Genomic DNA, 27,992 nt, shown 5'->3' on the forward strand with positions numbered 1-27,992 from the left:
GTGGCAACAATTGACATGTTCGCACACAGATACATCGACGACTCACAACAACGTACTGTTTTCTGCATAAGGTAGTGTACCACATGCTTTTATCTTGGTCAGTGTATGAGGCAGGCTACTTTCTAAATCGGATTCTCATTACAAGATAAACTTTCAGAAAATCTCATTCTGACAAACCCCTGCTTTGCCCTTTGCATCCTCTCCCAGTTTCTTGGCATCTTTGCAAGCTCGTGAACGTTCCCTTGTCTATAACCTACGGTTAATTGCACTTGTTCTCCACTGCCGCGAACGGATCGTTTTGACACTCCCCCGTGTCCGATGAAGCTTACGCGGTGTGCCGGTAGGGCCGGGAGCCCCGGAGGGAGGGCTGCCTGCCTTCTCCGGCACGGGTCGCGCGGGCTGACCGCGCCGCCGGCGGGCCACTGGCGGGCGGGGCAGGTGGGGCGGGCGGGCGGGAAAGCAGCGTCGCCTTCCTGTCGGTAGCGTCTTCATTGGCCAGCGTCTGTGAGGTCCCTGGCAGGGATTGGCGGTTGCCGTTGGCGTCCGGAGCGCGGGCGCGCGGCCGGGGAGCGGCGGCGGGGGAAGCGCTCGCGGGGCTTTGCGGGCCGCGGGAGCCCTGCTGCCGCCATGTCCTGGGGGCTGCCCAAGTGAGACGGGGGTGGCGGCGGCGGGCGCCGTGCCGTGCCTGTGCTGATTGGCGGCGCGGCCGGTCCCGCCTGCGCTCGGCCGCTTCGCGCCGTGTCCCGCGAGCGGCGGCCGGGGCAGGGGTCGCCGCGGGCGGCGAGGTGCTGGCGGGCGGGCGGGCGCAGGTGGCTCGCGTAGAAGCTCGGAGTCTCCACCGCCCTGTTCGTGTCGGCGCTGGGCGCCAAGGCCGCTCGGGTGGCTTCTGCGTTCCGGCGGGGCTCCCGAGAGGCCTGCCGCAGCGCAGTGGCAAAATGGCTTCTGGTTAACCCCTCGCTGGCTCATCTGCAATTAGCTCGGAGCAAAGCCTCTTAAACGGTGTCTCTTTTCTGTCGGAGAAAACGGAAATGCCGATTATACAGTAACTTTAGATACCGTTTGCAAAAGGAACCAAAGCTTACTATGCTAAGCTCTGAATAACTAGTATATGGAAACTAATTATTTTTAAATCACAGTATTCTTAAATTAATCCAGCAACATAGGAGGGTAGTTTTGGGATGTACCAAAGGTCATGATTATTATGTATCAGCTGAAATTTGTATTGAGATTTTATTGTTACGTACTACTTGATAAAAACAGTTGTTAGTATGTTGGTCTTCACTCAAACATTCATTAAATGCATGGCCAGAGATGTTTCCATCTCTCCATGTGCAATAACGTGAGTTACTAGGCGTATCCCTTCACCAAAAGGGGAACCTGGCAGACGGCAGTTTGTATTAGAGATACATAGTGTAATTACCCAGGTTAGGTTGGAGTAGCTGATTCTCTCTCAACTTTATTATGAAGTATTAATAATAGATGTCAAGGTGTGAAGGTAAGGTTAAGAAATATGTAGGGAACAGTTGTTTTAGCATTTCAACTTTTGTGGATATAGGGATGAAGTTATACAGAGTTAATCAGTTACAAAGAGGGTTTTTTAACCTTTTTGTTAGATGAGAAAAATTGGTGTTAGGAAAATGCATGGAAATTTTGCTGTGCCAGGTATAATTAGAGATGTAACTAGATCTAGAGAATTCTTAATGTTGTTGACAGAGAGGGAAGGTAGGGCAGAATGCACAGATATTGTAGTTTAGTCAGTTAAATTGTCAGCTCTTTATTGTAATTGGTGTAAACTAATTTATTTGGGATTAAAAAATGGCAGACAAAAGTTTTCTCCTAATATAAAACTTTTTTTGAATGTTTCCAGGTAAATATTATCTGAATAAAGTTGTAAAACCAGGGTTTATAGTTAGCCTTATATAAAGAGTAAAAGAGATTACAAGGAAATAATAATTCTATTATTAAAGTAATTGTCAAATATTTCACACTTTTCTTTCTGTAGAGATTCTGCAAGAGGATACTGTCAGTATAACATCTGCAGAGGAGAGAGAAACTACTCCCGTTTTTCCTGTCCTGACTTTTACTCCAGTCTTGGGTTGGAAGACTTCCTTTCTGTAGGTGACACTTCTGGAACAGAGGAGGATACGGACTCAGCTATCTTATATGGAACTTTGCGAGGAAGTGTTGTTGGATTACGATACTACACGGGGATTGTAAGTGCATGATAAATTATAAAGCAGAAGAAAAAGTTGTTGTCAGCCTCAGAAGAAATAAGTTTAATTCAATTTCAAGAATTCCTAGAACTTTTGACCAAGCATAATTATTTTTTTTTCTTAACTTGCTGTATTCAACATTCTTCACAGGAGGTACTTAATCTAAAACTTTAATTTAAAATTTAATTAAGGTAGCAAGCTTTCAAATCTGGTTTAGTTATTTGGTAGCTCTGCTAACCCACAGAAGGCAAATGAAAGTGACTGAAAACAAGAAATTAGGTCTTTGAACTGTTTGCATGGACAAAAAGGGATGTTTTATTCCCTTACAAAATGTGTTAGCAGTTCTTGCTCAGAAATTGCTGACATGTATCAGGTAGCTGTTCTGTAATGCTTTTGGTATCTTGAATAAGTAGTAGGTTATTAGACTGACAACAGAATGCTATACCAAATTAATCTTTAAGCTTCATGATATTTAAGTAAGCATACGTTAGATATTTCTGCAAACAATTTGCAACTAAATGAATGTGTTCTGGCATTTGTTTTGCTTTGTTAGGTTAATAACAATGAAATGGTTGCACTTCAGAGGGAGCCCAATAATCCTTATGATAAAAATGCAGTGAAAGTAAATAATGTGAACGGAGACCAGGTAGGCCATATAAAAAAAGAACTAGCGGCAGCGTTGGCAGGCATTATGGACAACAAACTAGCATTAATTGAAGGGTAAGTGAGAAGATTACGCTTTTGGTTCCATGAATATAAATGATGGAAATGTTTTTTGTTGCTATGCTAGCAAATTCTGAAAACTATAAGTGTTCTCTTTTGACAGAAATGACAGTGCTTGGTAATATGATTAAAGCATCATGTTTTTAGACTCTATTCTTCTGTTGAACTACTTGCATCCAGTTCAGTCTTTCCCATATATGATAAAACGTAGAGACACTAGTGAAAGCAAATTCCTTAAAGATTCTTGTGGAACTCTTAAATTAACTGTCTGTGGTGGTTTGTTATAAAAGATTTACACACTATGAGTACTTAACACCTATCTGGAACATTCTGTGTTTTGATGAAAATAAGCACTTTGGAGTACCTCTTGCTGAAGAAATAACAAGGTTTATAATAAAAAAATTAAACCATTAAAAGATTACTGCTGTGGGTTTTTCCTTGCTTTTTATCAGGGTTGTCCCTTATGGAGCAAAAAATGCCTTTACCATGCCTGTACAAATGAGCTTTTGGGGAAGACAAGAAAACAAGGAAGCAGTGCTAGATCAGCTAAAAAGGCATGGATTTAAATTGGCTCCTCCTCTGAAAGGTAAGTTGTGAAGTTTTGGGGTTTTTTTCTTTTTAAAATATTCAGATTGAACTTGCCACTGGTTGGAATTAATGTTTTAGGGCTTAAACCTTGTCATAGTCTTGTTATTCACAAAATGATTTTTTTCACTTAGTTGTGGAATAATGCAGAGCCCACAGCTATTAATTTTAAACTTCATAGGAAGTATACTTTAGTGTCCTGCCTTTTATGTTACCTGCCAGCAACTGCAGAGGCATTTGAGCAACGTCTGTTTCTGAGGTTCTATTGCTCAATTCCTTAGGTTTCTTAAAAATCTGTAATGATACCCTGCATTTCTCTAAACTGAATTTTTTTTTTTTTTTTTTTTAAGAAACAGCTTACACCCTTTCATAGGATGAGGGTTTCAGGGACAGTGCTGCTTTTTAGCAGGGTGCTAGGACATGTATCCTGCTAGTGAGGAGTGAGCAAATAGAGATGAGGTGTCTCTCTGAACGTATAAGCTTACCAGACCTGATGCTTTGCAGAGCTAGCCTCGCACAAAAAGCACCTGAGCTCCTGAAACTAGGCTTTGTTGAAGCAGTGGTAGTCAGGAATAAGGATGCGTGCAGAAATAAACACTTGGTGAGGGACAGATCTGTTTTACATATGGCAAGATTTCAGTTTTTAGCTTACAGGTTCTATTGTGCATAGTTAACAGAAAGAGTTTGGAGTAAAAAAGCCTTTTGCGTTATCAGTCATCATACTGTTACCAAGTCAAGTTTCATGTAAGACGACAATTTCTAAGAAACATGGTTACCATCTCGAAGGATCCCAACCCATAGCTCATTGCCTGTGAGTGTCACGCAGCTTTGTGGAAAGCCTTTGTGGCCCATTGAAAGTAAAGGATAAATTGAGGCTAAAAGACAAAATGTGAAAGATACTGTCTTATAGCCCACAATCTGATCAGTATTGTTACTGAGGAGCCAATGAAGGCTGAGATTGGGAAGTCATCACACCGTTGAGTTTCAAAATACTGTCTTTTTAACGGCAAGTAGGTTCAGAATGTGGTTTTGGATCAAAGTGGATTTCTGGGAGAGCTGGTCCAAGTTACGGTGCTCCGGTTCATGCTGCTGTGCAGTTGACAACTGAACAGGTTTGCATTTCACACTTAAACACCAGGAAGTCGGAATTTTAACAGTGGGGGTCTTTTAACTTTTTTCATTAATAAAACACTGCTTGTGAAGTGGAAGTCTGTCACTTATTTTTTTTTCCTTTTCTGAACCACAGATTTGCTTTGAAGTCATCTTGAACTTTTGAACTTTTTCATTTTTATAATGTAAGGAGACATTTTAGCTGTGACAGCCTTGAGTCCCATGTAACTTTGGGAGGTTTTGGTTGTTCAGTGTTTTGGTTTTTTTTTTACATTGTTGTGGTGGTGTGTTTTCTTTTCTCTGTCCTAATGCTTTACCAGATAACAAGTATGTTAAGTTCTCAAATGCAAATAAAATCTGACTTCCAGACTTTATCTTCAGATTTGACCCAAGGTGATACCTGAAGGGTTGGGTGGTGGGTTTTTTTTTGTTTTGCTTTTTGTTTGCTCTTTAGGGTGAAGTAATTACTTTACTGAGTGTTGTACAAGGATGTGAATATATTTAGCCATCCCTTCTCAAGCCCTTGCTTGTATTGGCATGTGTTTGTCTTGGGAAAACTGAACGTAGTTTTTGTATAGCGGTAGCTAATGAACGTATTCCAGCAAATGAGTCCTAAAGTGGTAGACCTATCTATACTGATCATCATATGACAGGTAATTGTAATTTAATAGTTATTGATTATTTAGTGAGGTTATTTTTAATTGCAATAATTTTAATTGCAATTTTTGTGTTCATTTATGCAGCTTAAAAGTGAATTTGACAAATTGTTTGAGGATCTGAAGGAAGATGATAAAACTTGTGAAATGGAAGGAGCAGAGGTATTTCTTAAGCTAGAAACCGTTTTCTATAAAAATATAAATACTTAAACATCTAGAAGCATATTTAGCTTTTTCTGGACATAGGAGATGCTTGAATCAGAAAAAAAATTAGTAGATACAAAGGACTCTGTAAAAATTTTTCTTCCAAAAATGGAATGTCATATTTAATAGGCAAATAGTGCATAACATATCCGTTTAATTTGCAGGCTGTTGGCACACCCTTGCTTCCCCATCAGAAGCAGGCTTTAGCTTGGATGGTTTCACGTGAGAACAGTAATGATTTGCCACCCTTTTGGGAAGAGAGAAGTAACTTCTACTACAATATACTTACAAACTTTGCAGAAAAGAAACGACCTAAGAATGTTCTTGGAGGAATACTGGCTGATGAGATGGGACTGGTAATAATACTTACCAAGCTTGATTGATTTTTTTTTTTTTTTTTTTTTTTGTACAAAACGTGTGTGTTTCTTGATTGGTTGGTCATTTGGTTCGTTTTAATCTGTGGAAAATATAATGTTCTTTTCTGTTACGCAGGGTAAAACGCTTACTACTATTGCATTGATTCTCACAAATTTTCAAGATAGCAAGCCTCTTCCTGTTGAAAAGATCACAAGTGATAAGTTTTATGAGGTGAGATGAAAGGAGAAGGTTGTTTTAACAGAGTTAATGTAGCAGTTAGTAAAAAAACCTGTGCCTAGTAACTTTTTGTATGGTAAACTTTGTATAAATCTTGTAGAAAAAGTTATTCAAATACATCAAATAAGAGGAAGGATAGGGTAGACTAGTTGAAGGTAGGTGGACTATGTTACTTCAGAGTGTATAACTGAGCTGTAGACTGTGTTATCTTAGGATGGTATGCTTAAGCGTATTCCAAGGAAGAATTTATGAAGGCTTAAACATTTTCAATGTTAAGTTTTGTAAATTCTTAAATTTCTTACGAATTTCTCCTGTAGGCAAATTGTGACTGCACAAATAGAAGTGGTGTTTTTTCTGGGGGTGTGCATGTGTCGTTCCTCTGTGGTTTGGAGGAAGTGCCTGAAACAACCAAAATAGCAAGCAGAGGGTCTTGGTATAAAGTAAATAAATAAGTCTTGGTTAATATTTTTGCCAGATGCTTGAAATGGAGAGGGGAGGGGAAACTACAGTTAGTGAACTAACACCAATGTGCAAACTCTTCTTAGGTATTGCAGTTAAGTGCTTTTTGCTTTCGTTATGACACGATTTTCAAGACGATGAAATCAACTAAATGCTAGGATTAGGTGATTTATTATCCCTGACAGTATTAAGGTTGGGGGTTTTGTTTTGTTTTGCCATACTTGTCTAAATTTAACAAAATAATGCTTTGTGTTTGACCTCAGAACGTTAACTGGGAAATCTTATTAGCGTGTTTTCTTTCTAGGGTAGCTGTGTAGACTGAGTTTCTCTCCTCTGCCTCTACAGTTTCATTTGAACTTTGTATGTGGCTATTAAAAAAAAAAAAATATACATAGAGCTTTTTCAGTATCTTTAAGTGACTGTCTGATTTGCCACTGAGCAAGTCTTTCTCATGTTTCAGAGCAGTAATTAATCACTGGTCAGATTAGCATAATGATGTTATTGGCATTTTTTCCTGTTGCTACATTAAAGAATAAAAGTTTCCATTCCTCAATAGGAATCTGGTACTAACAGCATGAACAGCGTTGGACGCAGACTATGTAAAGGTGACAGCAAACTATGAAAAGTCCAGTACTGTTTGCATGATAATTAATGTTACTGCCTGGGGTAGTCTTAGTCTGTGGTTAGTACCAGTCTTCGCAAACTCTTGACAAACTAAGTTATCTCAGAGAAGTATTTAAAACGTACTTTTACAGATGTTTCAGTTGACATGTGAGAAGATGAAGTGCCTTGTGAGAAAGTTGCACCCTGCCAGGAAAGTTACCACATCCAGGAAATGGATCCTGGTTTTCTTTTGCATTCCTTTTTCCCTCCTTGTAGACAAAACAGGAGCACTCTATGCATCTGTTAGAATCATGTTTGTTTAAACAGTAAATGTTAATAGTTAAATTGTAATTAGGTTCTATATTAAGTCGCCTTTTTTTTTTTTAATATATATATTTTTTTAAGTAATGAGCAAATGACAGGTATTTAGAAGGATTTTATCACACCTGTAGTTTTTAGGTTGTATCAGGAGAATTTATAGATGTATATGAAAAATTATACTTGCTGTTAGTATGTTTTGTAATTCATCATGCTCTCGAAAATGACTGAAGAAATGTATGGGGCTTGAAGTTTTCTTGAGTAACTTTCCCTCACTGTTCTCTCACGCAAGGAATTTTAATACGGATGGCCTAACTGATAGCACAAGAGAAATGAAAGGGACTGATAAGTAGAGAACACATTAGTGTGAACTGCCTCTGGTGAAAGTTATTTTGATCAGTAGTCTGGAAGGGAGAAAATGCAGACTTTCATGGGGATCAATATGACTGTCACCAGAAAATCAGAACCTTTACCAAAGCTGAAATGCCTAGCAACAGCCAAGATATTTATTTATTTATCAGAGCATTAAGCATTTTAACAAGATACTATTTACAGCAGTGAGGGGAGAGCCTGTTTCTACTATTGCTTAATCTGAAAAAGTGATGATAATGTCTTTCAGACCCTTACACCCCACCCCGTCCCTATTTCTCATTTTATGGTATATTAAATTGATACCTACTTCTTGAGTCTTTGCAAGTTTTGCCATCTTCAGGATAGTATTAAACTTTTTTTTAATATTAAAAAAAAAAGTCTTTACTGAAGTTTAAATCGGGAATTCAAGCATGAATTTACTTACCTGAGTTATAGTAAAACTCTTTCTGCAAGCGCTGTTGCTTTCAGTTTTGATATCAACTCTGTCCTAATGCGTTTTCTTTTTTGCATTTGCTTCTGATTTGGTATTATTGGCAGAGCGCAGAGGTGATGTTTTGTTCACTACCTGATAGAAGACCTTAAAAAAACCCAACAAAACAAGCCCCCTGCGATCCCCCCTGCCCCCCAAAAACCCCCACATGTGCATCTGTAATGCTACCACATTTTTTTCTGTTAATGTTGCTTTTACCCATTTAGCTTTAGGCAATGTAGAAATCATTAATTAGTAAGGTTTGACCCATAGAAAAACCCCTCACCGTTTAGCATTATTTAAAACTTCTTTATAGACCTTTACCTTTGCTGTTAACAGTACAGTGCTTACATTTGGTATTTCGTCGTCTTGATGGTTTTTGACCACCTGCAAACTCAGTACATGTTTGATGACTTTGTAAATATTTAAGATTGTTTTAAGAGTATTTTTTATTTCTCATTTGTGATCTCAGTATCAGCAGTCCTTGTCCCGTACAGAACAAAGGTTGTTTTAAAGGACGTTTGTACTTGTTCTTATCAAGTTATGCTAAAGTTGGTTTGATAACCAAGCTGAAGACTATGTATATTTTTCTTAAATACCAATTTCTTCTTTATGAAGACTCTAGCAATGTGATGGAGCCTGGTGTTTCTAACATAAAAAAGTTTGAAACCACTCCGTTGAAATACTCAAGTTGTCTTCCAAAAAGGTAGATAGCTGGAATAATAATTTTCTTTTTGTTGCTTTGCTACATAGATTTTGAGTAAAAATAAAGTGGTACTTTGTTATGATTAACCTGAGCCTAAAATGCATTCCTGCTCACTCTTCACCTTTCAGTATGCTGTACATCTGCTTACATTTATCATAAGCGTTCTGTATCTGTGTTGCACTTTGGAATATATTAAAAAAGCATTAACTCATTTTATGTGGCTTGCATGAATGCATGCTTGGATGTCTCCTTCAGTAGTAAAGATGTCTAATAACATCAGTGTGTGGCATCTAAAAAACTGGCTGGGAAATAATCTTTTAGGATCAGTTGGGGTTTTTTAGTGGTTAAGAAATACTTTGCAGGCATGCTTCTGACAGACAGCTTTGAGCTGATGGAAGTTGTGAAGCTTACTAACGTGTTTTAACCTTCCCACCACATCAGCGTCGTCTTATAATTGGTGTGAACTACAGTGATAATCTGTACCAAGTTTTATGAGCATCATTCACCTTGCAGCTCTGTGTTCTGTGCTTTCCATTTTCTAACCCTGCAAAAGAGAAAATTTTCAAACCACAGTGGTATCTTATTTGCAATATCAAGTTCATTTGCTTTATGCTCTTGAGATTTAATATGTAAATTTAAGCAGTAGTAGAGTTGTGGGGGTTTTTTTGGTTTGGTTTGTGGTTGGTTTTTTTTTTTTCTTTCTTAATGACGATATCTTAGAGAGAAAGCCAAGAAACCCAGATATTCAGGAAGCAGTGACTTGGGAGAGTCTGAAGAACGGCTACTGCAACAAACAGAAAGTAAGTTGCAAGGAATTCTTTTTTTTTAATTGGTTACTATGACACCTGGTGACTTCCTTTCTGAAGCCAAACTGAAAAGGCTTTCTAACTAACTGAAAAAGGAGTTGACTAAACTACTTGGGGTTTTTGGTTTTTTGTGTTGTTGTTTTGGGTTTTTTTTTCTTTATTCAACCAAAGCTTTAAGCAGAAAGTTTTAGAAATTGCTGAATGGAAAAGCAGTGTTTTAGGACTATGTGTTGTAGTTTGTTTCTTACTTGAACTAATGGTGGTGTAACAAGCTATGAGTGTCAAATGGATGGTGAAATACAGAATTGTGAAGATTTTTAGAATTTGATACAGACTTGTCAGTGCACTAGGGTTGGAAAAAAAATTTTAAAAATTAAGTCCATCTTTTGTGGTAAATACCCAAAACATGATCATGAAGAGGTAAGAACGCATCATTTGTTGAACTAAGTATCTTGCTTGGAAAAAAAATGAAGGGCTACAGGTACTCTGGAGTAAGCAGTTAAGTTTAGATTTAAAGTACTTGGAGTGAAACCTATGCTAAACTATTTTTATCTGTTTTTTTAAATGACTGGTAAACTGCATTCCTCTGAAGATTCATAACCTGAAATAGAGGTATAAGATACTATATTTCTGCACACGTGCCTGTCAGGGTTCAAGGAGCGTCTGGACTATGCTCTTAGCCGTATGGTTTAGTTTTAGGTAGTCCTGCGAGGAGCAGGGAGTTGGACTCGATGATCCTTATGGGTCCCTTGCAACTCGAGATATTCTACATTATTGTATTGGAGAGGAGAAGTAATTTGGTTAACAGGTTTGACTTTTATGAAATGTGTCATAAAAATATATGCATGCATATGCTCTGCGTGGTGTGAAAAATATATGTTCGTCTGGCTTTTTGCAGCAACTTCCTGTGTTGTACAAGAAGATACAGGCTTTGCATCTGTTCTTCTACCTTCATCTACTTGTTTAAAAAGACAAACAAAAAGAAAAGGTAATGAAGGAATAAACAGATTAATATTAATTTCTGAGTTTTTTGAAGCTGAAATATTATACATATTTGACTTAATAAATGAAGCTTATATCTTTGTAAATTGCTTTGATGCTGTTCAGGTGAAGAAATTTAGAAAAGACTTCAGGGAAACAAGTTTCTTTAACTACTTTGCTTTAAAGTGAACTGTTATGCCACTAAATATGATTTCTGTTTCCTCAGGTACCGCTAGCGTTCACTGTGTTGAGAAGAAATGTTCTGATGATGGCCCCAGAGCAACACTGATTGTATGTCCACTCTCTGTCCTGAGCAATTGGATTGTAAGTGCTACGCTGTTTTAATGTGTAAATGTGATACATGTTGATTATGATGCTGTAGAAATAGTACTGCCTGTAGTCTCTCATGCTAGTAAAGGTCATGGTTTTCCTTGTTTATGAAACAGAGCTGCTTTCACAAGGGAGGTTTATTTGATAGAAATTTAAAGACTGGAGTAGTATTGTAGTGAGAGTGCAGTTCCATGAGCAGCAAGCTCACCACTATCAGAAAGAACGAGCTCACTTTCCATTCCCTGCTTTTGACTAGGCAGATTCACTTTGGCACTTCTGGAACTCGTGTCATTTAACTCCTTAAACGAGATGCAGAAGGTGGAGGAGACAGGTCCTTCTTGCATGCTCAGAATAAAATATTATTGTACTTTATTGATAATGCATGTGACGTTTCATTTACTAGAGGTGTTCAGTAATTTGGCAATCCTGTTGGTGATCTGTGGGAGTAGGTCTGCTAGGGTGAACAGGCTGAAGGGCCCTTCTAGCGCTCTCTGCGTCGGTTTAATTTTTTTTGTTTCCATGACATTTTGAATACAAATATTAAGGGGATATCTTCAACCTTGAAAGTTATATTTTATTTGGAAGTTTTTGCTGTATGGGGTTAGAACATTAATAAGAAAAGGTAGCAAATTTAGACTGTAGGTAAAACATTAAAATCATATAATTGAGTAACATCGAATAGTGTAAAAAAAAAAAGTACTCTTCAATTAAAAACTGAATTAAGTATTTAAAAAGAAAACTTGTGAGTCTGGTGCTTCAAAAATCAAATTGTTGACTTTTATTGGCTGTCAGAATTACTGTATGCTGAGTTCTTCACAGAACAAACGTAGGGAATATAAACACTGGTTTTAAAATGAATACTTTGACAGTTGTGGTGTCATTTATGTTAAAACTTAGGTGGTTAACCCAGTAAGGGGAAGAAGCTGTGAATGTACAGTGAAAGGATAAACAAAGAGAAGATGAAGGTAGAAAGTGAAAAACAACATAAAAGTTCTTCCGTTACAGTTTGGAAGGAACAGTAGATTTTGAAGTGCATATATGTATTGGGTCTGGCTGAGATGGAGTTAATTCATAGAATCATTTCGGTTGGAAAAGACCTTCAAGATCATCAAGTCCAACCATTAACCATGCCCCCTAAACCATGTCCTGGAGTACCCTGTCCACTCGCTTTTTTGAATACCTCCAGGGATGGTGAATCAACCACTTCCCTGGGCAGCCCATTCCAATGTTTGACAACCCTCTCAGTAAAAAAATTTTTCCTAATATCTAACCTAAATCTCCCTTGCCTCAACTTGAGGCCATTTCCTCTTGTCCTATCTCCAGCCACCTGACAGAAGAGACCAACACCCACCTCACTACAACCCCCTTTCAGGTAGTTGTAGAGAGCGATAAGGTCTCCCCTCAGCCTTCTCTTTTCTAGACTGAACAACCCCAGATCCTTCAGCCGCTCCTCATAAGACTTGTGCTTCTCCCCATAGCAGCCCTCCTAGTGCTGTGCTCTGCATCGGTACATAAAGGTGTTGATAACACTCCAGTGTTTTGGCTACTGCTGAGCAGTGCTGGCACAGCATCAAGGCTGTCTCTCCAACATTTTTGCACGCACCCCACCCCCCCCCCCCAACAGCAGGCTGGGGCTGGGCAAGATCTTGGGAGGGGACATAACCAGGACAGCTGACGTAAACTAACCAAACAGATATTCTGTACCATATGATGTCAGCTTAGGTATAAAAGCTAAGTAAAGGGAGGCGGAAGGGGGACATTTTTGTCTTCTGGAGCAACCACTACGCGTACTGAAGTCCTGCTTCCCAGGAGGTAGCTAGACATCGCCTGCTGATGGGAAGTAGAGAGTAACATCATTTGGTTTTCTTTGCTTTCGCACGTGACCTTTGCTTTCACTTTATTAAACTGTCCTTATCTTGACCCACGAGCCTTTTGTTATATTATCTACCCCCTGTCCAGCTGAGGAGGGGGAGTGATAGAGTGGCTTTGGTGGGCACCTGGTGCCCAGCCAGGGTCAACGCACCACCAATATACCATCAGGATGTGAATTAATACTTGTGCAAGAAGTAGAGCTAGAGTTACCAGAATGTGATACTGTGTCTGTTACTAATGACTGAGGTGACTACTTATGGTCCCTCTTCTCACCTGGGTGGAGAGGTAAAAAGAAACCCAAATTCAAATTGCTTTTGTTATGTAAGTGGATGTAGCACGTCACAGAGCTAGAGGAAGTGGGTTTTAGTTAAGGCAACTTAGAAGGATATTATTCTAACAGTCGTGTAGTAACACAGTATCTTTTGGGTGACTTGACAACTTTTCTTTCAGGACCAGTTTGAACAACATATCCACCAAGATTTTCACGTAAATATTTATGTTTATTATGGTTCTGACCGTAGCAAAGACCCATCAGTTCTTTCAGAACAAGACATCGTACTGACAACGTACAACATCTTGGCTACTGATTACGGAGTAAGTAAATGAGAAAGTGTTTTTTGAAGATCCCTTACTGTTCAAGACTCCTGGTGTTTGGGCTAATGATGGCAGTATATTCGAGTGCTATTCTGGTAGACAATAAAAGGTTATAGCTGTAGTTGTGCTTTACATACTTTCTTATGGGTTTGCTGTGGTAACGAAGGGAGTTTTTTATCGATTGCTCCTGTAGAGACAATTATTTGGCTGCAATTGTGACAGCTTAAGGAAGAGACTTCTTAAGGATAGAAAAGGATGGCAAGTATGTAAATCTCCTCAAATATCAGTGGCATCCCATTTCTACCTTCCCCTGTCAAATTCAAAGAATATGGAGCATATAAAACCATAATTCCTTAGTTCTTGTTGCACATGGGCTACAACCAAGTAACTCATTGCATGGGATGTATTTGTAAAGTGATGCTTTCATAGAAATTCCAGCAATTTTAAAAGCCTGAAGATTGCATCTTCAAATATAATATAAACTTCTGATGTTCTCTCTGATCCATTTTCCATATCTCTGTGTCTTTGACACCTTTCTTCTTTTCAGGCTTAGCTTGTTTTTGCTGTAGTTCATTCCTCATACTGGAGTATGAGAAGACTGGTAACATTTTCCAGGAATCATTAAATCTAAAAGAAGGAACGCTTCATTCTTAGTTTTGCTTTTCTGTGCTGATAAATAAACAAGATGTGAATAAATACTATCCATTATTAATTGTGGAATTATTATTTAAATAGCTTGCTTAATTCAAATTGCAAAAAAGTATTTTAACTTGAGTCAAAGATTAAAATACTGTGTTTCAGATTAGAGGTGACAGCCCTTTACATAAAGTCAGGTGGCTGAGAATTGTGTTGGATGAGGGGCATACTATACGAAATCCAAATGCTCAGCAAACTAAAGCTGCCTTAAATCTGGAGGGACACAGAAGATGGGTACTTACAGGTAAAATATTTGATACCAGAGGAAATGCGGTGCAGATCATCTTAGTGTAATACTGTCTTGTGTTTCCCACTTGGTGTTTCTACTTTTGCTTTTTCTGGGAGATGGTTAATGTCTGTCTGTGTCAGATTCATTTGGAATGTTTTTAAACTTGTCTTTGAGCAGGGATTTATGTATGTTGTCTTTTAGTTGTTTTTTATTTTGTCTGCTTGGTTTTGTGGTTTGGCTTTTTGGGGGTTATTTTGGGGGGTTTTTTGTTTTGTTTTTAATTTCTGTTTTTACTCAGTTTGTAGACACAAATTTTAAAATAACTTTTGCTACACAGGTTTGGTGGAAGTGCAAGTGAAAAGGGACCTATTTATAAACTGGCATGTTATGTCTGGTTAGAAGCTCACACTCTTAATGTACTTAACCAAACCTCAGCTTTTTGAAATGTAATAGTCATCCTATAAACTGCCAGGGACCATGCAAGCATATGATAAATAATATGATAAATGTAATTTAAAGAAGATCATGATGTAACCACTACTGATGAAGCTGAAATGGAAATATTAACATCCAAGTCTTCCTAGCACTGAGAGCTGTAGTTTTCTCACTGTTAGATATTTAAGTGTTTTGTAATATTTTAATTAAAAAAATAATACGTATTTTTTAGTTTCTTTGAGGTTTTACAATCTTTGTTTGTTTTCTGTTCAGGCACTCCTATTCAGAATTCTGTAAAGGATTTGTGGTCTCTTATTTCCTTCTTAAAACTGAAACCTTTTACTGATCGAGAGTGGTGGCACAGAACAATTCAGCGTCCAGTCACAATGGGAGCTCCAGGAGGACTTGGGTACGAAGTGTTCCCAAAGGGTTTGTGAACGAGTATGACTAGTAGTGCCTGGGCAATGTGACAAATTAGTGTTTCACATTTAAAATTGGAATGCATGTGTCATCAGTTCTTATTTGAATTTTTTAGTTCAAATTAATAAATATTAAATAATTCAAATTATTTAATGTTTTGGGTTAATGAATTACATCGTACTACTGGGCTTGGATTTTGTACAGAATGTGTATTTATGCAATAAACTGAAAAAAAAAATCCCAACAAACCAACCCCAGCTGGGTAATATATTGTCTATATATTTATTTTTAGGCGTTTACAGTCTCTGATTAGGAGCATTACCCTTAGAAGAACTAAAACAAGTAAAGTTAAAGGAAAACCCATTCTGGAGTTACCAGAACGTAAAGTACTTATTCAGCATGTTACGTTGACAGAGGAAGAGAGACAGATCTATCAATCTGTGAAGAAGGAGGGCAAGGCTGCTATTAGCAGGTAAGCAGATGGCTTTCTGAATCCTGAAGGCTGAAGTTTGATATCATCAACTTGTGTTTCGGAAGTTTTGATTATGTGAGCTTTAGTAGCCAAGTGTGTCAGTGTGTATGCCTTAAGCAAATAATTGCAAATTAGCATAGCCTCTGTTCAGTTCTGCGGAGTGAAGTAGAGACTATTGCAGAACTATATATTAGAAGTTCTGTCTTGAGAGAAGCAGAAAGGGATAGCAGATACATAAAGAATGGCCTTAAAATTTTTGTCACCACGTGTTAGCATTTCTTCTAGTAGAACATGCTGCTGGCAGCATTTTGTACCTTGTTTCAGAAGAGGATTTGATAGAATTATGTTCTGATTTTTCACTTTCCTGTTCAAATATATTTTAACGGCTAACTTGATCACTTGATGTCATCTGTTACTTCAGGCTGTAGCATTTCACACTAATGATAAAACTCTTGTTCAGATTTTTCAGTGAAGGGACTGTACTAGCTCACTATGCTGACATCCTTGGTGTCCTGCTCAGATTGAGGCAGCTTTGTTGTCATCCTCATCTCTGTATAAATGCATCTTCTAGTTTTTCAGCTGGTGAGTGAATGCTTTCAGTTCCTGTGTTTCTAAACACAGGATTTGCACTTTGTATTCAAGAACAGAAACACGTTTGTGTGTTTACAAGCTTTCTAGCTTCAGCCTTCCTCTTTTCAGCTTGGTTTTTAGCTTTTACCTACTTCTAGCTTTGTTACCTTTATTTTTTTCATACCATAATATGTTTGATTATGTTTGAGAAGTGGGTACTCGAGCATATACTCAAATATGAATGAAAGTAATGAAGTATGAGTAGTTATAAAGAGTAGAAGCAGGAGTTAATAAGCTTTGACAACCCATAAAGAAATAACTGAAGAGGACCTCTGCAGAGCCAAATGCAGAAGGCTTGTTAAAAAGCAGTGTATCTGTTGTGGTAATAATTTACAGAAGTGCTTTTACAGCAAATTTTTTTCTTTGCCTCAGGAGATAAGATGTAGAGGGGCTTTGGGGAATGGCTTGTAGATTGGTAGCCATGTCAGCAGAACCATTGCCTCTTCAGCAGAATAGGAAACTGTTGACTTTGTTACGGCTGCAAGGAAGGGTGAACACAGAGGACTGAAAGGAGAGTGAAATTTTATTTTTGACAAGCCAGAACTGTACAGCTGCATAGTGTTGAAAATTATATACATTTGTTTTAGCAGAAAGTATAGTCTGTTTGAAATACTCTAAATTTGAGAGTTCTCAAATTTAATGTTTTGAAAAATCCTATTTTGAGATGCCATTGGTATAGGTGTGATTTTTCAGAAAACCAAAAGACCAATGAGATATGGTAAGAACCTTTTTTTAGAAGGCTGTCATTTATCTTCTGAAAAATACAAGATGGAGAAATGATTGGATAATTTCTAAATAATTAATGAACAATTAACTAGTGAGTAAGGCTATATCCTCATTGTGTATAAACTGTCCTAATAGCATTTTGACCAATGGAACTGTGTTGATGTGTGCCACCTCAGTGTTTTCTGTATGGAAATCTCTGTTTTTAAGTATCTTTCTGTATTTGCAGATAATAAAACCCCTGAAGAACTGCCTGAGACATTAGTGAGTAAAATGAAGTTGGTTCTGAGCTCTGGTTCAGATGAAGAATGTGCAGTTTGCTTGGAATCACTGACTCTTCCTGTGATAACACGCTGTGCGCATGTCTTTTGTAAGCCATGTATTTTTGAAGTCATCAGAAGTGAACAGGTTGGTGATCTATGGTTACAGTTAATAAGTAATAGCTATTAAAAAGCAATGAACTGGTATCACCAGAAGGCCACCTAGCTGTCATTCTTTTGAATCGTAAATGGTGAACAGTGTAAACGTAGTTATCAGCTGGGTTATAAAAACTATTGGCCTGAAATCAAACTATGGAGAGAGTAGGTGTCAAACTGAACAGTGTTAAGGTGCATCATTATTTTCAAAGACCTTTTCCCTAGTTCTGACCTTACTTTGTCCCTAGAGTAAAAATGATGGCATCTAGTGCAGCGTTGTATACCTCTGTGTAGCTGGATGCCTCTTCACTGCTTGTATGTGATGTGATGCATGTATATATTGCTGTGCTTAAAAAAGACCAAAGCTGTGTATTGGAAGTTGACTGTTGAACTAAAATCGTGTCTACTCTCCTTATTGCAAGCTGATAAACTTCTATGGTGAAATAGCTGCCTTACTAGAGGGCCATCTTCATGGCCCTTCTCTGGACTCTCTCCAGAATAAGCTTGTGGATGAGTGTCTTTTGATTGCTTTTTCGAAAAACACAGTATTTATTTTTCATGTGTGCTTCTAAGCTATACTTTTCCTTCTTGTTTGCCCTTTCCTTTCTAGGGCAGTCTGATAGTGTGGTAGTCTCACCATCTGTATCCAGTGCTGCTGCACTTGCCCTCTGGAATTGTTCTGCCTCCTACTCAGCTGCAGTAGAGCTGCAAGTGCCAGGCTAAATCTAGGTGGTGGTCTTCATAGGAGGCAGCAGGGGACAAAGTAGTCCCTGCTTGTGCATAATCAGTCAACCTAACAAGACAAAGGTAGGAAGTGTTGTCTGTCTGGCACGTAGATTGCCTTTGTTTCATTGCCAGACACGCAAGGTTCTGTTCTGATGCAGATAACCCAGTCGAGAGTTCTGACAATTTTGAGGGAAACTAGTGATGTGAAATTACCCTCTAAGGAAAGGGCACTCGCAGAGGCCTTTTTCCTGTGCAGAGGTTCTTGACGTGTCTGTAGCAGAGTTGGTGCCCCTGCTCAACCTTCAGGCATATTTAGGCATGCAGAGAAATAAATTGGGTTATGATGTGATGGAACCCATATTACTTGACTGTGCTGTCAAGTTATTTACTATGCTTTGCCTAGAAAAGACCTTGGAATCTGCAGAACCTAGGGCCTTTTTCCAATTCCGCATTGTTCCATAGATTGCTTTCATAGTAGTGAAGTCTGAACAGAGGTCGGTGTAGATTCTGCTCTTTTGAAGTTGAACTATTGTGAGTTCATAAAGCAGCAAGTGAGTAAGCCTTTCTTAAGTTCAAATGATTCCTGATTTAAATCAATTCCCAAGGAAGTTTTTGCTGCTTCCAGCCAAAACACTATTTCAGAGTTGGGGAATTAACTGTTTCCGCGTAATAGGTATTTGTCCTAGTGCTGCATCTCAGTGGGGTACTTCCTGTGCCTGAATGGTTACAATGCAACTCTCTCTTAGTAAATAGCTGGGGAAAGTACTTTACTTCCCACCTTAAAAACAAAGCAAACCAACAAACACATACCCCCTCCCTCAAAACAGTTTGGATTCAAACAGGATTCTTCCAGGCAAGATGCCTGCGCTTTCCATTATTAATACAAATGAGAGCATTAAGCCATCAGTGAGGAATGGGATGTGAAGCTGCCGACACAAAACTGCTGAGTGAAAAGTTTGGCCTTTCGTTGTATTACAAACTTGGAGACCATTTTATCTTTCTAAATGTTAACCTAAAAGTATTTACCGAAATTGGAAAAACTTTTTACTAGTTAACAGCTTGAGAATTAACACCTTCATTTCAGTCTTTCCTTGAGGCTAGCTTCAGAGTTGTGCCAGTAAGTGAACATCCTATGCCGAAGTCCCAATAAAGCTGTAAAATCTCTACAGTAATCTACTGTCTTTGTGTATTAACTGCATTCTTGTAAAAGTTTGCCAGATACGCATTAAAACATGCTCTTTTTTCTTCTAGTTGTTGATTGCAAGACACTTTTTGTCACTTTCATATGCTTTCACTGCAAGTCTTTGGTATCTGTATTGGCATTGTTCAGCTGTGTTTTGGGTTTTCTGTTGTTTTTAATTACAGTACTAAATTGGAGAAGGGATGCAGAAAGATGTGAGCCTTTTATTGAGGGGGGGGAAAAAAAGTCTTTATGAGCACTGTTAGGATTTTTTTTTTCCTGAAAACTTTTTCATATTTATTGGAATTCATTTATTTTGCCTCATCATTGGAGGATTTTTGGATTGCTGCCAAATCAGGAATGGTTTGTTTGTAACTATGTTTTGGAGGCTCATTTCGGATTCATTTGTGTTAAGATTCTGTCTCTCGAAAGGATATCTTTATTGCTGCAATTAATTCATGTATGCAGACTGCGACTGCCAGCCTCTTTAATTGGCTAGAGGTTCATTCCAGATTAGCAGCCCCCAGTAATCATCTGCTTTCTGAGGTCTGCTTTGCAGCCGGTCTAAAGATGCCTTGGTTCTGTGGCCAGATTGCTATATAAACTGAGGTAGCCAATTTTAAAGGGTTGCTCTGTTAGGCAAAAGTTTTTCATGTCTGTTGGTTTTGCTGTGCAAAGTTGTGTATTTGTATAGTGCACGCAGTCTTTTGTTAAATTTTGTGAGTAGTCCTATGTAAGTGCTATTGTATAAATTCTAAACTTTGCCTTATCTAGAGTATGCTTCAGAGAAAAAAAGCTTTTGGTGTTAAATTATGTCTCATTTCTCATGTGTGTTGTGGAAAAAGAGAAGATACCCTGTGTCTGGCCCTGACAAAGCATATTTCGTCAGACTGCTATTATTTCTGTGCAGGCTTTGAAGAAAAAGGGTAAAAGGTCATTCTTTGTTTGTAACTAAGAAAGATCTTGTCTTTGAAAGATAGTTTATTTTTCTGGTATTTTAAATAGTCTTCTCCCCATAGTCCAAGTATTTGCTTGCTTTCAAATCTTCAGCTGCTTCTTTCAAGTATAAATATGCTTGGAAAGATGACCACTTTTAAGGAAGGCTGAGTGTTTTTAAAACATGTAGCATTTATGTCACCTTAATGTTCTCACAAATATTTTGATCGTTATGTCGGAAATGACAAACCAATGTGTTACAAGAACGAATGTAGTCCTTGAAGATTTTTTTGTATGAACACCGATATAATAATTTCATAAAAGGTGCTTTGTAAAGGTGATCTTCAGTACTCACTATAAATAATTTGATTTAATATGTTTCTTCTAATGTTATTTGGACTTTTTTGTAGCCAAATGCCAAATGCCCTCTCTGTAGGAATGAGCTTAGAGTAGAGCACTTGGTGGAATGTCCCCTAGACGAGGAAATAGACTCCAGTAAAGGAAATAAGTCTGATCGGGAGTGGATATCCAGTTCAAAGGTACATTCCATTGTGTTTTACTCGGCTTTCATTATGGTTTTGTAGAGCACTCTCTAGAATTTTTATGTAAATATGCTGAGCCTACTTTACATATGCATAACATACTTTAAATTGTTATTTAAAAGTCTGCACAGCGTGTCTAGCCAGCACAGGATGAAGTGCATAATAAAATCTCATCACAAACAAATTTTGTAGCAGGGAAGCAAGACAAAAGGAGCACCAGTTGTAATTTGATGCTGGTGATTGCGCAGTACATAGATGCGTATTAATTAAATGAAACTTTCGGTAAAAGAGCTGTTGCTTTGTCTTTTGTTTCTGTTTCTGAAGATAGAGTAGTTCTATAACCACTGAAACTATTCAGGTCTTAATTTACTTTTGGAAACTAAAAATCTAAGTAAATCCTTCTTTCTTAGAACTGTCTATATATTCTGCTCTAAAGGGGAAAACTAAGTGGGCATCATATGTTCAATATAACACCTGTCAGATAAACTAGTGAGATATTCTTATTTTACTTTGCAGACCTGTTTCTCAAGGTCTGTCACATCGTTTTTTGTCTTACCTTTATTGTGCATTTGCTGCCAGAAATTAAATCTTCCTTCTGGTAGCTTGACCTTTTTGTTTTGAGATTGCTTTTCTGAAACTTTTTTTTATTTTAATTTGTAATGAAGTTGTTGTTCTTTCAGAAGTTGGTTATAAACTTATTTTCTAAAAATCTTTCTGTGAAGACCTAAGAACTAATTTAGGACATTGTGCTCCAGGATAAATGAAGATTTTTTTTTTTTTAATTTTTTTTTTATTTTTTACCTGGTGTAGTTACTTGCATTCTCTAGTTAGTGGTTCTTTACCTCATCATAGCTAAACTTTACATGAGAAAACTGGCAATGTTCTTCTGCCTCAGACCCAATTCCTTGCTCCTTTTGTTCTCATGTTGGTCCCGAGACTTTCTGGTGCCTCCTTATCCTCTGTCATACCTAGCCCAGGGTCTTGCATGGCTTATTTGCCTGAACGTTCCTAGGGGATGCCTTTCTTGCTTCTTGAGTATTGCTACAGTAGAGCACTTGGCCTGTGGCTGTTCCCTTTTTCCCTGTATGCCCTGGGTAGTAGGGGACCGGGTTTCTGACTCCTCTTCCGCAAAGCACCATCAATCACCCTGTAGTTTGTGACCATTCAAAGTGCTCAACCCTTAGTTTCCTGTGGAAAATAAAAGAAACCCTACCCATAGAATTTAAGATTAGTTCTTTTAAAAGGTATTACTGAACAGTGATTTCTCAATTGATGTGAACTTTATCAAAGTACCTGTAGGAGTGGCATCTAACGAAGTCAGAATAAGCTGCGTAAGTCTTCATTTGATTTCAGATAAATGCTCTCATGCATGCTTTGATAGAACTACGGAGGGATAATCCAACTGCTAAATGTCTGGTTGTTTCTCAGTTCACAACTTTCCTGTCGCTGATAGAAAATCCCTTGAAGTAAGTAGAACTACTGTCATTTTTAATAAACATGTGCTTTTATGGTGTTTCAGAAAGATCTCTCAAAGGATATAGTATCCTTTTGATCTTTAGAACTTCAGAAGAGGAACAAATTACTTAAATACTTCGTTTAGTGGAATAAAGCCATGAATCTCATTTTTGTTATTTTTAATATATCACCTGTTAAATGCAGAATTTTAAATACGCATTTCAAAGTAGAGGTCGGGTTTTGAATGTATTTATTTCCTGTTGTCACAGAAAATGGATTGTTAAATTGAACATTTTTACTTTCTCTTCAGAGAATCAGGGTTTGCCTTCACTCGTTTGGATGGCTCAATGGCACAGAAGAAAAGAGTAGAAGCAATTCATTGTTTCCAAAGCAGCCAAGCAGGATCCCCAACCGTAATGCTTTTGTCTCTGAAAGCAGGTGGAGTTGGATTAAATCTGACAGCAGCTTCCCGAGTGTTTTTAATGGATCCTGTGAGTAATGGGTCGTTCATAATTATCTAACTTAATCTCGGTGAAGCTCCTTTGGTGTTTTCCTAAGAGGTAGAAGGAAAGCCCCTCTGGGAATGAATGACACTGTTGAGTATCTGTTAAAGGGCAAAGAGGAGTTTTTGTTTGTTTCCCTGGCATGTTTTTGTTTTAACACAATATTTTTGTGCTGTCCATTTATTTACCGTGAATGGACAGAATGCTAGTAGTACTGTTAACAAAGTGGTGTGCCACCTTACAGTGTAGCATTTGATATCTGTTCCTTCTTTATTTCTTTCTCTCTGATACTTTTGAATGTTATTTTGTTTGTTCTAGTTAATAACTTCAAAAGCCGTGAAGTGGAATTTCAGGAACAGTATATTTTTTTCTGTGTTATAATGCAGTGCTTCTCTGCTCTAGTCTTTCCTGTTATTTTTGTGAATTTATTTATTTATAAAGACATTAATCTGAGGTTACTTTTTGTGGTTGTAGGAGACTAAGAAAGATGGTGATATCTACATTTAGGAAGTTTTTTTCTTTCATTAAAGCACTCAGGGATGCAAAATTTTTTGGAAGGAATAAAAATGTAAATTACATTTATTGATAGCAAAATGGTGGTATTAACAGAATTTGTTCGTGTCTTGTGTCATTGTACAAAATGGAAGTTTTTCTGTTCACTTCCTCCCTTCCCCACTATTTACTCCTCTGCTCTGATGTCCTAGATTTTGGGCAGTTGCAAACTGAGACAAATTCTGCAGTTTGTGCACTTGAAAACAAAATCAAAGTAAATGAAAATAGAGTAGCTTTAGACTTGGGTATCTGGTAACACCAATACTAAAGAAAAACTACTAGCTTGGGCATCAGGTTAGTGATAACAACAGCATGAAGACAAAAGCTATTTATTTAATAAACTAAAGGAATTAAATACAAGTGAGAGTGTGGAGAGGTTGCCTTGGAAAAAGGTTTTTCGTGAATTGCAGTACATCTTCACAAGTATTGTTTCTGTATGTGTTGCATTGAATAGTTCAGTTGGAAGAGGACCTACAACACCATCTAGTCCAACTGCCTTTTTTTTAAAAAAAAAAAAAATTCTCTGAATAAGAAAACTTGTGGAAAGTCCAAAAGAATTTTCATTTTCTGTGAAGATAATTAATGAGGTATAATGCATACACTGTCCTGTGGCAAGCAGTTTTAAGAAAATAAGCTAAGCATTGTTAACGCTGAGTCATCTACAGTATATAGTTATACCTCACAAACCAGAGCCAAATACAATTGTAGCCTTCATACACCATTGAACAACTTCTCCTCATCCTGCTGGTGACCATTCTGTGATGGTAACTGTCCCAAGTGGCAGTGGTTGACTGCTTGTATTTGATGAAGGGGCAGTGGGACCATGTCATCCTTTGTGATCTCAGTTTTGAATGTTCAGTGCCAAATGAGATTCAGTCATGCATTAGCATTCCTTCAAGTGAATTGGCAGCAATAATAGGATTTAAGAAGCAGAAATACCTCTGGAGCCAATGGAGTAACCAGTTTTTCTACTCAGATTCTGTGGATTTGTTGTAGAACTGTAGCTTAGAGGTCTGCATTCTTCTCTGAGAGGTATTATACCACAGTGCAAAGCAGGAACATTTATCCAACCATAGACGACTTTCTTCCCTTCTTTTTTTTATTTTTTTATTTATTTTTTAAAATTGTTTATTTGTTTAAATACAATCATATCTGCTGAATTCTCACCTTTAGGAAGAAATCCGAACCTTTAATGTGAGAGTATCACAAGTATACGGACACTTCTCTGAGGCTAAAGTTTCTTCATATTTTCCCATGTAAAATACAGTATCCTTTGTATGAGATATTGCAGAAAGGCATAGAGGTATTGCAATTCAGTTTTCCTCTGCTGGATTCATGAGAGAAGAAGAGTAGTACACTTTGGTCCTCCTCAACTACAGCAAAGATAGAATGAAACATGCTTGTGCATGTTTGGGCTAGGTCTTTCCTCAAGACTTCTTGTTTGTACAGTCAGATTAGTATTAGAACCATTTGCCGTACATACATCGCTTGCCAGGAATGTTCATCTTGCAGTGGCAGATGTATCATTTGTTGCACTTCTGCTCGCTACCTTAGACTGGAGAAACAAGACTTGTTTTGCTTTTATTTTGCAGCTTGATGTCTTAAGTGTCTTTAGGCATCAGAGGTTCTTAGAATCTAGTGAATTTTTTGTGCTAGCCTACTGCTGGTTTTTCCCCCCCTTCTATAGAAAGGAGTCATTAAGAGTTCCTAGATAACTTACAGTATGTGGGTGACATGGCAAGGTGAGCCCATTGGATGAGGCTTGCTTATCACAGACAGAACATTATAATATTTTAGGTAGATTTAAATATCTGTTATGTGAGAACCAGTAGTGCTATACCTTTACATAGAAAAAACATGCTGGAAGAATCCAGAGCACAGACCTGGCACTTCACAAATCCTTGTGTTTAGTGTTATATCCTAAGCATAAGTAGGAACAGCTATGCTACCATTTTATGTTCAGCAAATTTCTTGTTTACCTAACTTGGTGATGATTGCATATACCAATGTAAGTATACATGGGCTTTCTTAACAGTCAGGGGACTTAGTCCACTGATAAATAACTGCCTGTGTTCAGCTGGTTTAGATTTTGCTATCAGGAAAAGGGTACCGAGGCAGTTAGTATATGCAGCGTTTATTTCAGAATTAAAATGATAACGAGATTGTTTTGCTGTCTCCTAGACTCCTGACAGACTTAGTTTTTAAAGCATTTACCTGAAGTTCCTGCTTGTTATGAATATATAACCAGAAGTTCTCAAAGCTTTCTTTATAGTGGGATACTTAAGGAGTGAGGATTAGATCGGGAGTAATTAATCTGCAAGCGATATTTGTTCAAGAGGTGATGGTACAGTAACTTCTTTGTGATTGCATGTGCATCTTGCTATGTATTTTGAAGTAAGTTATTTAGCTTGTTCATTGCTGCTACTGACAGGCTTGGAATCCTGCTGCAGAAGACCAGTGTTTCGACAGGTGTCACAGGCTGGGTCAGAAGCATAATGTTGTTATTACTAAGGTGAGTTGAGAGGTGATCTGTTTGAACATTTTTCTGGTTATGAATAAATAAATTATTTTCCAAAACACTTTACTGCATTTTTAAAAGAATTGTGACATCATATGTCTCACCAGTAAACTTAAATTGTGGTATGATTTTGAAGGTGTGGGCTTTGGATTGTAAGATTCAATAAAATGTAACCTATTCCCTGCAAAATAGTAATTTTAAAAATTAGATGTCCCTGTTGAGCTATTTGGACCGACTAAGATGGGGTAATATTGCTGTTGTCTAGCCTGGCTATTACAGTTTATTGTCTTGAAGGTACGTAGAATGCTTTTGCTCTTGTCATAGCAGCTTGTCTAGCTGCAGAAGAGCAGCTGGTCTGCCTCATTAATACCCGCTGACAAAAACATTACTTGGGAAACTGAAGACAGGTTCTCTTCTAATATAAGTAGCGAAGAAGAGATAGATATTCTTCCAATAAGCATTTTTAAAAAAAAAAAAAAGGCAAAAAAAATTAAAATGCCAAACCTTCTCCTTCAGCTGCTTTATAACCCTTCCCTCTTGTGTTTTCTTTACAAAGTAATAATGAAATAATGTAACTGTGCTTTAGGCTACTCAGCTTTTTAACTTTTCTTCCAAAGTATCTAAATTTCTCATCCTAAACTTTTAATTTTAAAAAAAAAAAAAAGTCCCTTCATTTCATTGGGCCTTTTTTCTATTTCAGTTCATAGTGAAGGATTCAGTGGAAGAAAATATGCTGAAAATTCAGAACAAGAAGAGGGAACTTGCAGCAGGAGCCTTTGCTACCAAAAAGCCTTCAGCAAGTGAAGTAAAACAAACCAAAATTAATGAAATTAAGGCTCTAATTGACTTATAGCTTGAAACCGTGGTATTTTGAGTAAATTATATATTTAATACTTTAGTTAATACTGCTGTTCAAGTTACATGTCTCGTGCTAACTTCTGGTTTTGCTGTCTTTGCTGTCAAAACATAAATGCTTCAAATAAAATATAAAAACTGATTTGCTCCTAAATGTTAATTTAGAAATGCACAAAACTTGTTTTGCACTCCTGAAATCTTGCCAGTGTTCATTCTTTGAAATGTTGCTTATTATGTACAACGCTTAAGAGTACATAAAAATCCCTCAAAACAGAAATGCGTTTTCATGCATTCTAACTAACAAGAATTTCATCTCTTAGAGGTGAAAAGGTAACAAACAGTAAGTAATGTGTGTTTTGTCCTTCAGACAAAACCCTTAAGAAATTAATTAGCTTCATGTTTCAATCTCAACGTTTCCTGATAACCAAACAGATCATCTGGGCTGTTTGTTTCAGAATAGGTCGTCAGTGATCACTTCATAAGGAATTCTTACTTTTGCAGACTATGTTCAAAGATGGTATTTAATTCAAAATTTTAAAACATTTTTTTACTATTTCTGAATAATACATGGGTGCACCAGGGAGTTCCTCTGTTGATTACTTCCCAGGAGCTAGTAAAAATGAAGTACTTAAATTTGTAAAACACTTTCTTTTAATATTTTACTTCCCTTAAAGAGAATTCCACTGATTTTTTTTTTTTTTAAAGTAAAGGTTTTGTGATTTGGATAAAATGCTAGAATCGTAGGCTTCTATTGATAATGTGCTTTCTAATTTCTGTACACACTTTGAACAATACAGCTGTGCTATATGCAAAGTAGAATGACCCACTCGTCAGTGAATCAGCCCTTGCAAAATAAACAGAACATCTTATTTTAATAGCTGCCAGCTTTCTAACAGTTTTCTTCCACTAAGTGGTTTTCCAGTCCCATGCATAAGTCTTAATGGAATACTGATCTTCATGCACCTTGATTTATAGAGGAAGAATTTGGTAAATTACTTGTGTTCATGTACTGCAAAGTGATAAATAGCACTGAAGAATCTCAGTTAAATATTACTTGAATATTCTTGTCTGTTCCTTCTATCTCTTTCCGTTTGATTCTGGTCTTCGGT

General features: G+C 37.5%; 1 protein-coding gene across 5 annotated transcripts; it reads left to right on the forward strand.

Moving 5' to 3' along the window:
- Positions 1-27,160, forward strand: HLTF (helicase like transcription factor). Of its 5 annotated transcripts, none has more exons than XM_052805105.1 (24): positions 1-71; positions 2,003-2,213; positions 2,767-2,933; positions 3,389-3,522; positions 4,533-4,633; positions 5,375-5,449; positions 5,656-5,847; positions 5,984-6,079; positions 7,101-7,149; positions 8,925-9,012; positions 9,733-9,812; positions 10,717-10,806; positions 11,026-11,123; positions 13,452-13,595; positions 14,397-14,535; positions 15,229-15,364; positions 15,668-15,847; positions 16,308-16,429; positions 17,430-17,608; positions 20,869-20,997; positions 22,354-22,466; positions 22,766-22,946; positions 25,942-26,022; positions 26,729-27,160. In XM_052805105.1, exons 1-24 carry the CDS (start codon positions 16-18, stop codon positions 26,879-26,881), a joined length of 2,994 nt encoding a protein of 997 aa, XP_052661065.1. In that variant the 5' UTR covers positions 1-15; the 3' UTR covers positions 26,882-27,160. The 5 variants fall into 5 exon arrangements, with proteins under 5 accessions (XP_052661065.1, XP_052661063.1, XP_052661064.1 ...); XM_052805103.1 differs by having other exon boundaries at positions 8,925-9,011; positions 9,723-9,812; XM_052805104.1 differs by having other exon boundaries at positions 4,536-4,633; positions 8,925-9,011; positions 9,723-9,812.
- The last annotated feature ends 832 nt before the right edge of the window (positions 27,161-27,992 follow it).

Source organism: Harpia harpyja, chromosome 12 (assembly GCF_026419915.1).
Source record: "Harpia harpyja isolate bHarHar1 chromosome 12, bHarHar1 primary haplotype, whole genome shotgun sequence".
Lineage (NCBI taxonomy): Eukaryota > Metazoa > Chordata > Aves > Accipitriformes > Accipitridae > Harpia > Harpia harpyja.

Coding starts and splice junctions, on each gene's coding strand:
- HLTF (XM_052805103.1), top strand. CDS start 16: ATGTTCGCACACAGATACATCGACGACTCACAACAACGTACTGTTTTC. Junction 2,934..3,388: donor AAACTAGCATTAATTGAAGG/GTAAGTGAGAAG, acceptor GCTTTTTATCAG/GGTTGTCCCTTATGGAGCAA. Junction 4,634..5,374: donor TGCAGTTGACAACTGAACAG/GTTTGCATTTCA, acceptor TCATTTATGCAG/CTTAAAAGTGAATTTGACAA.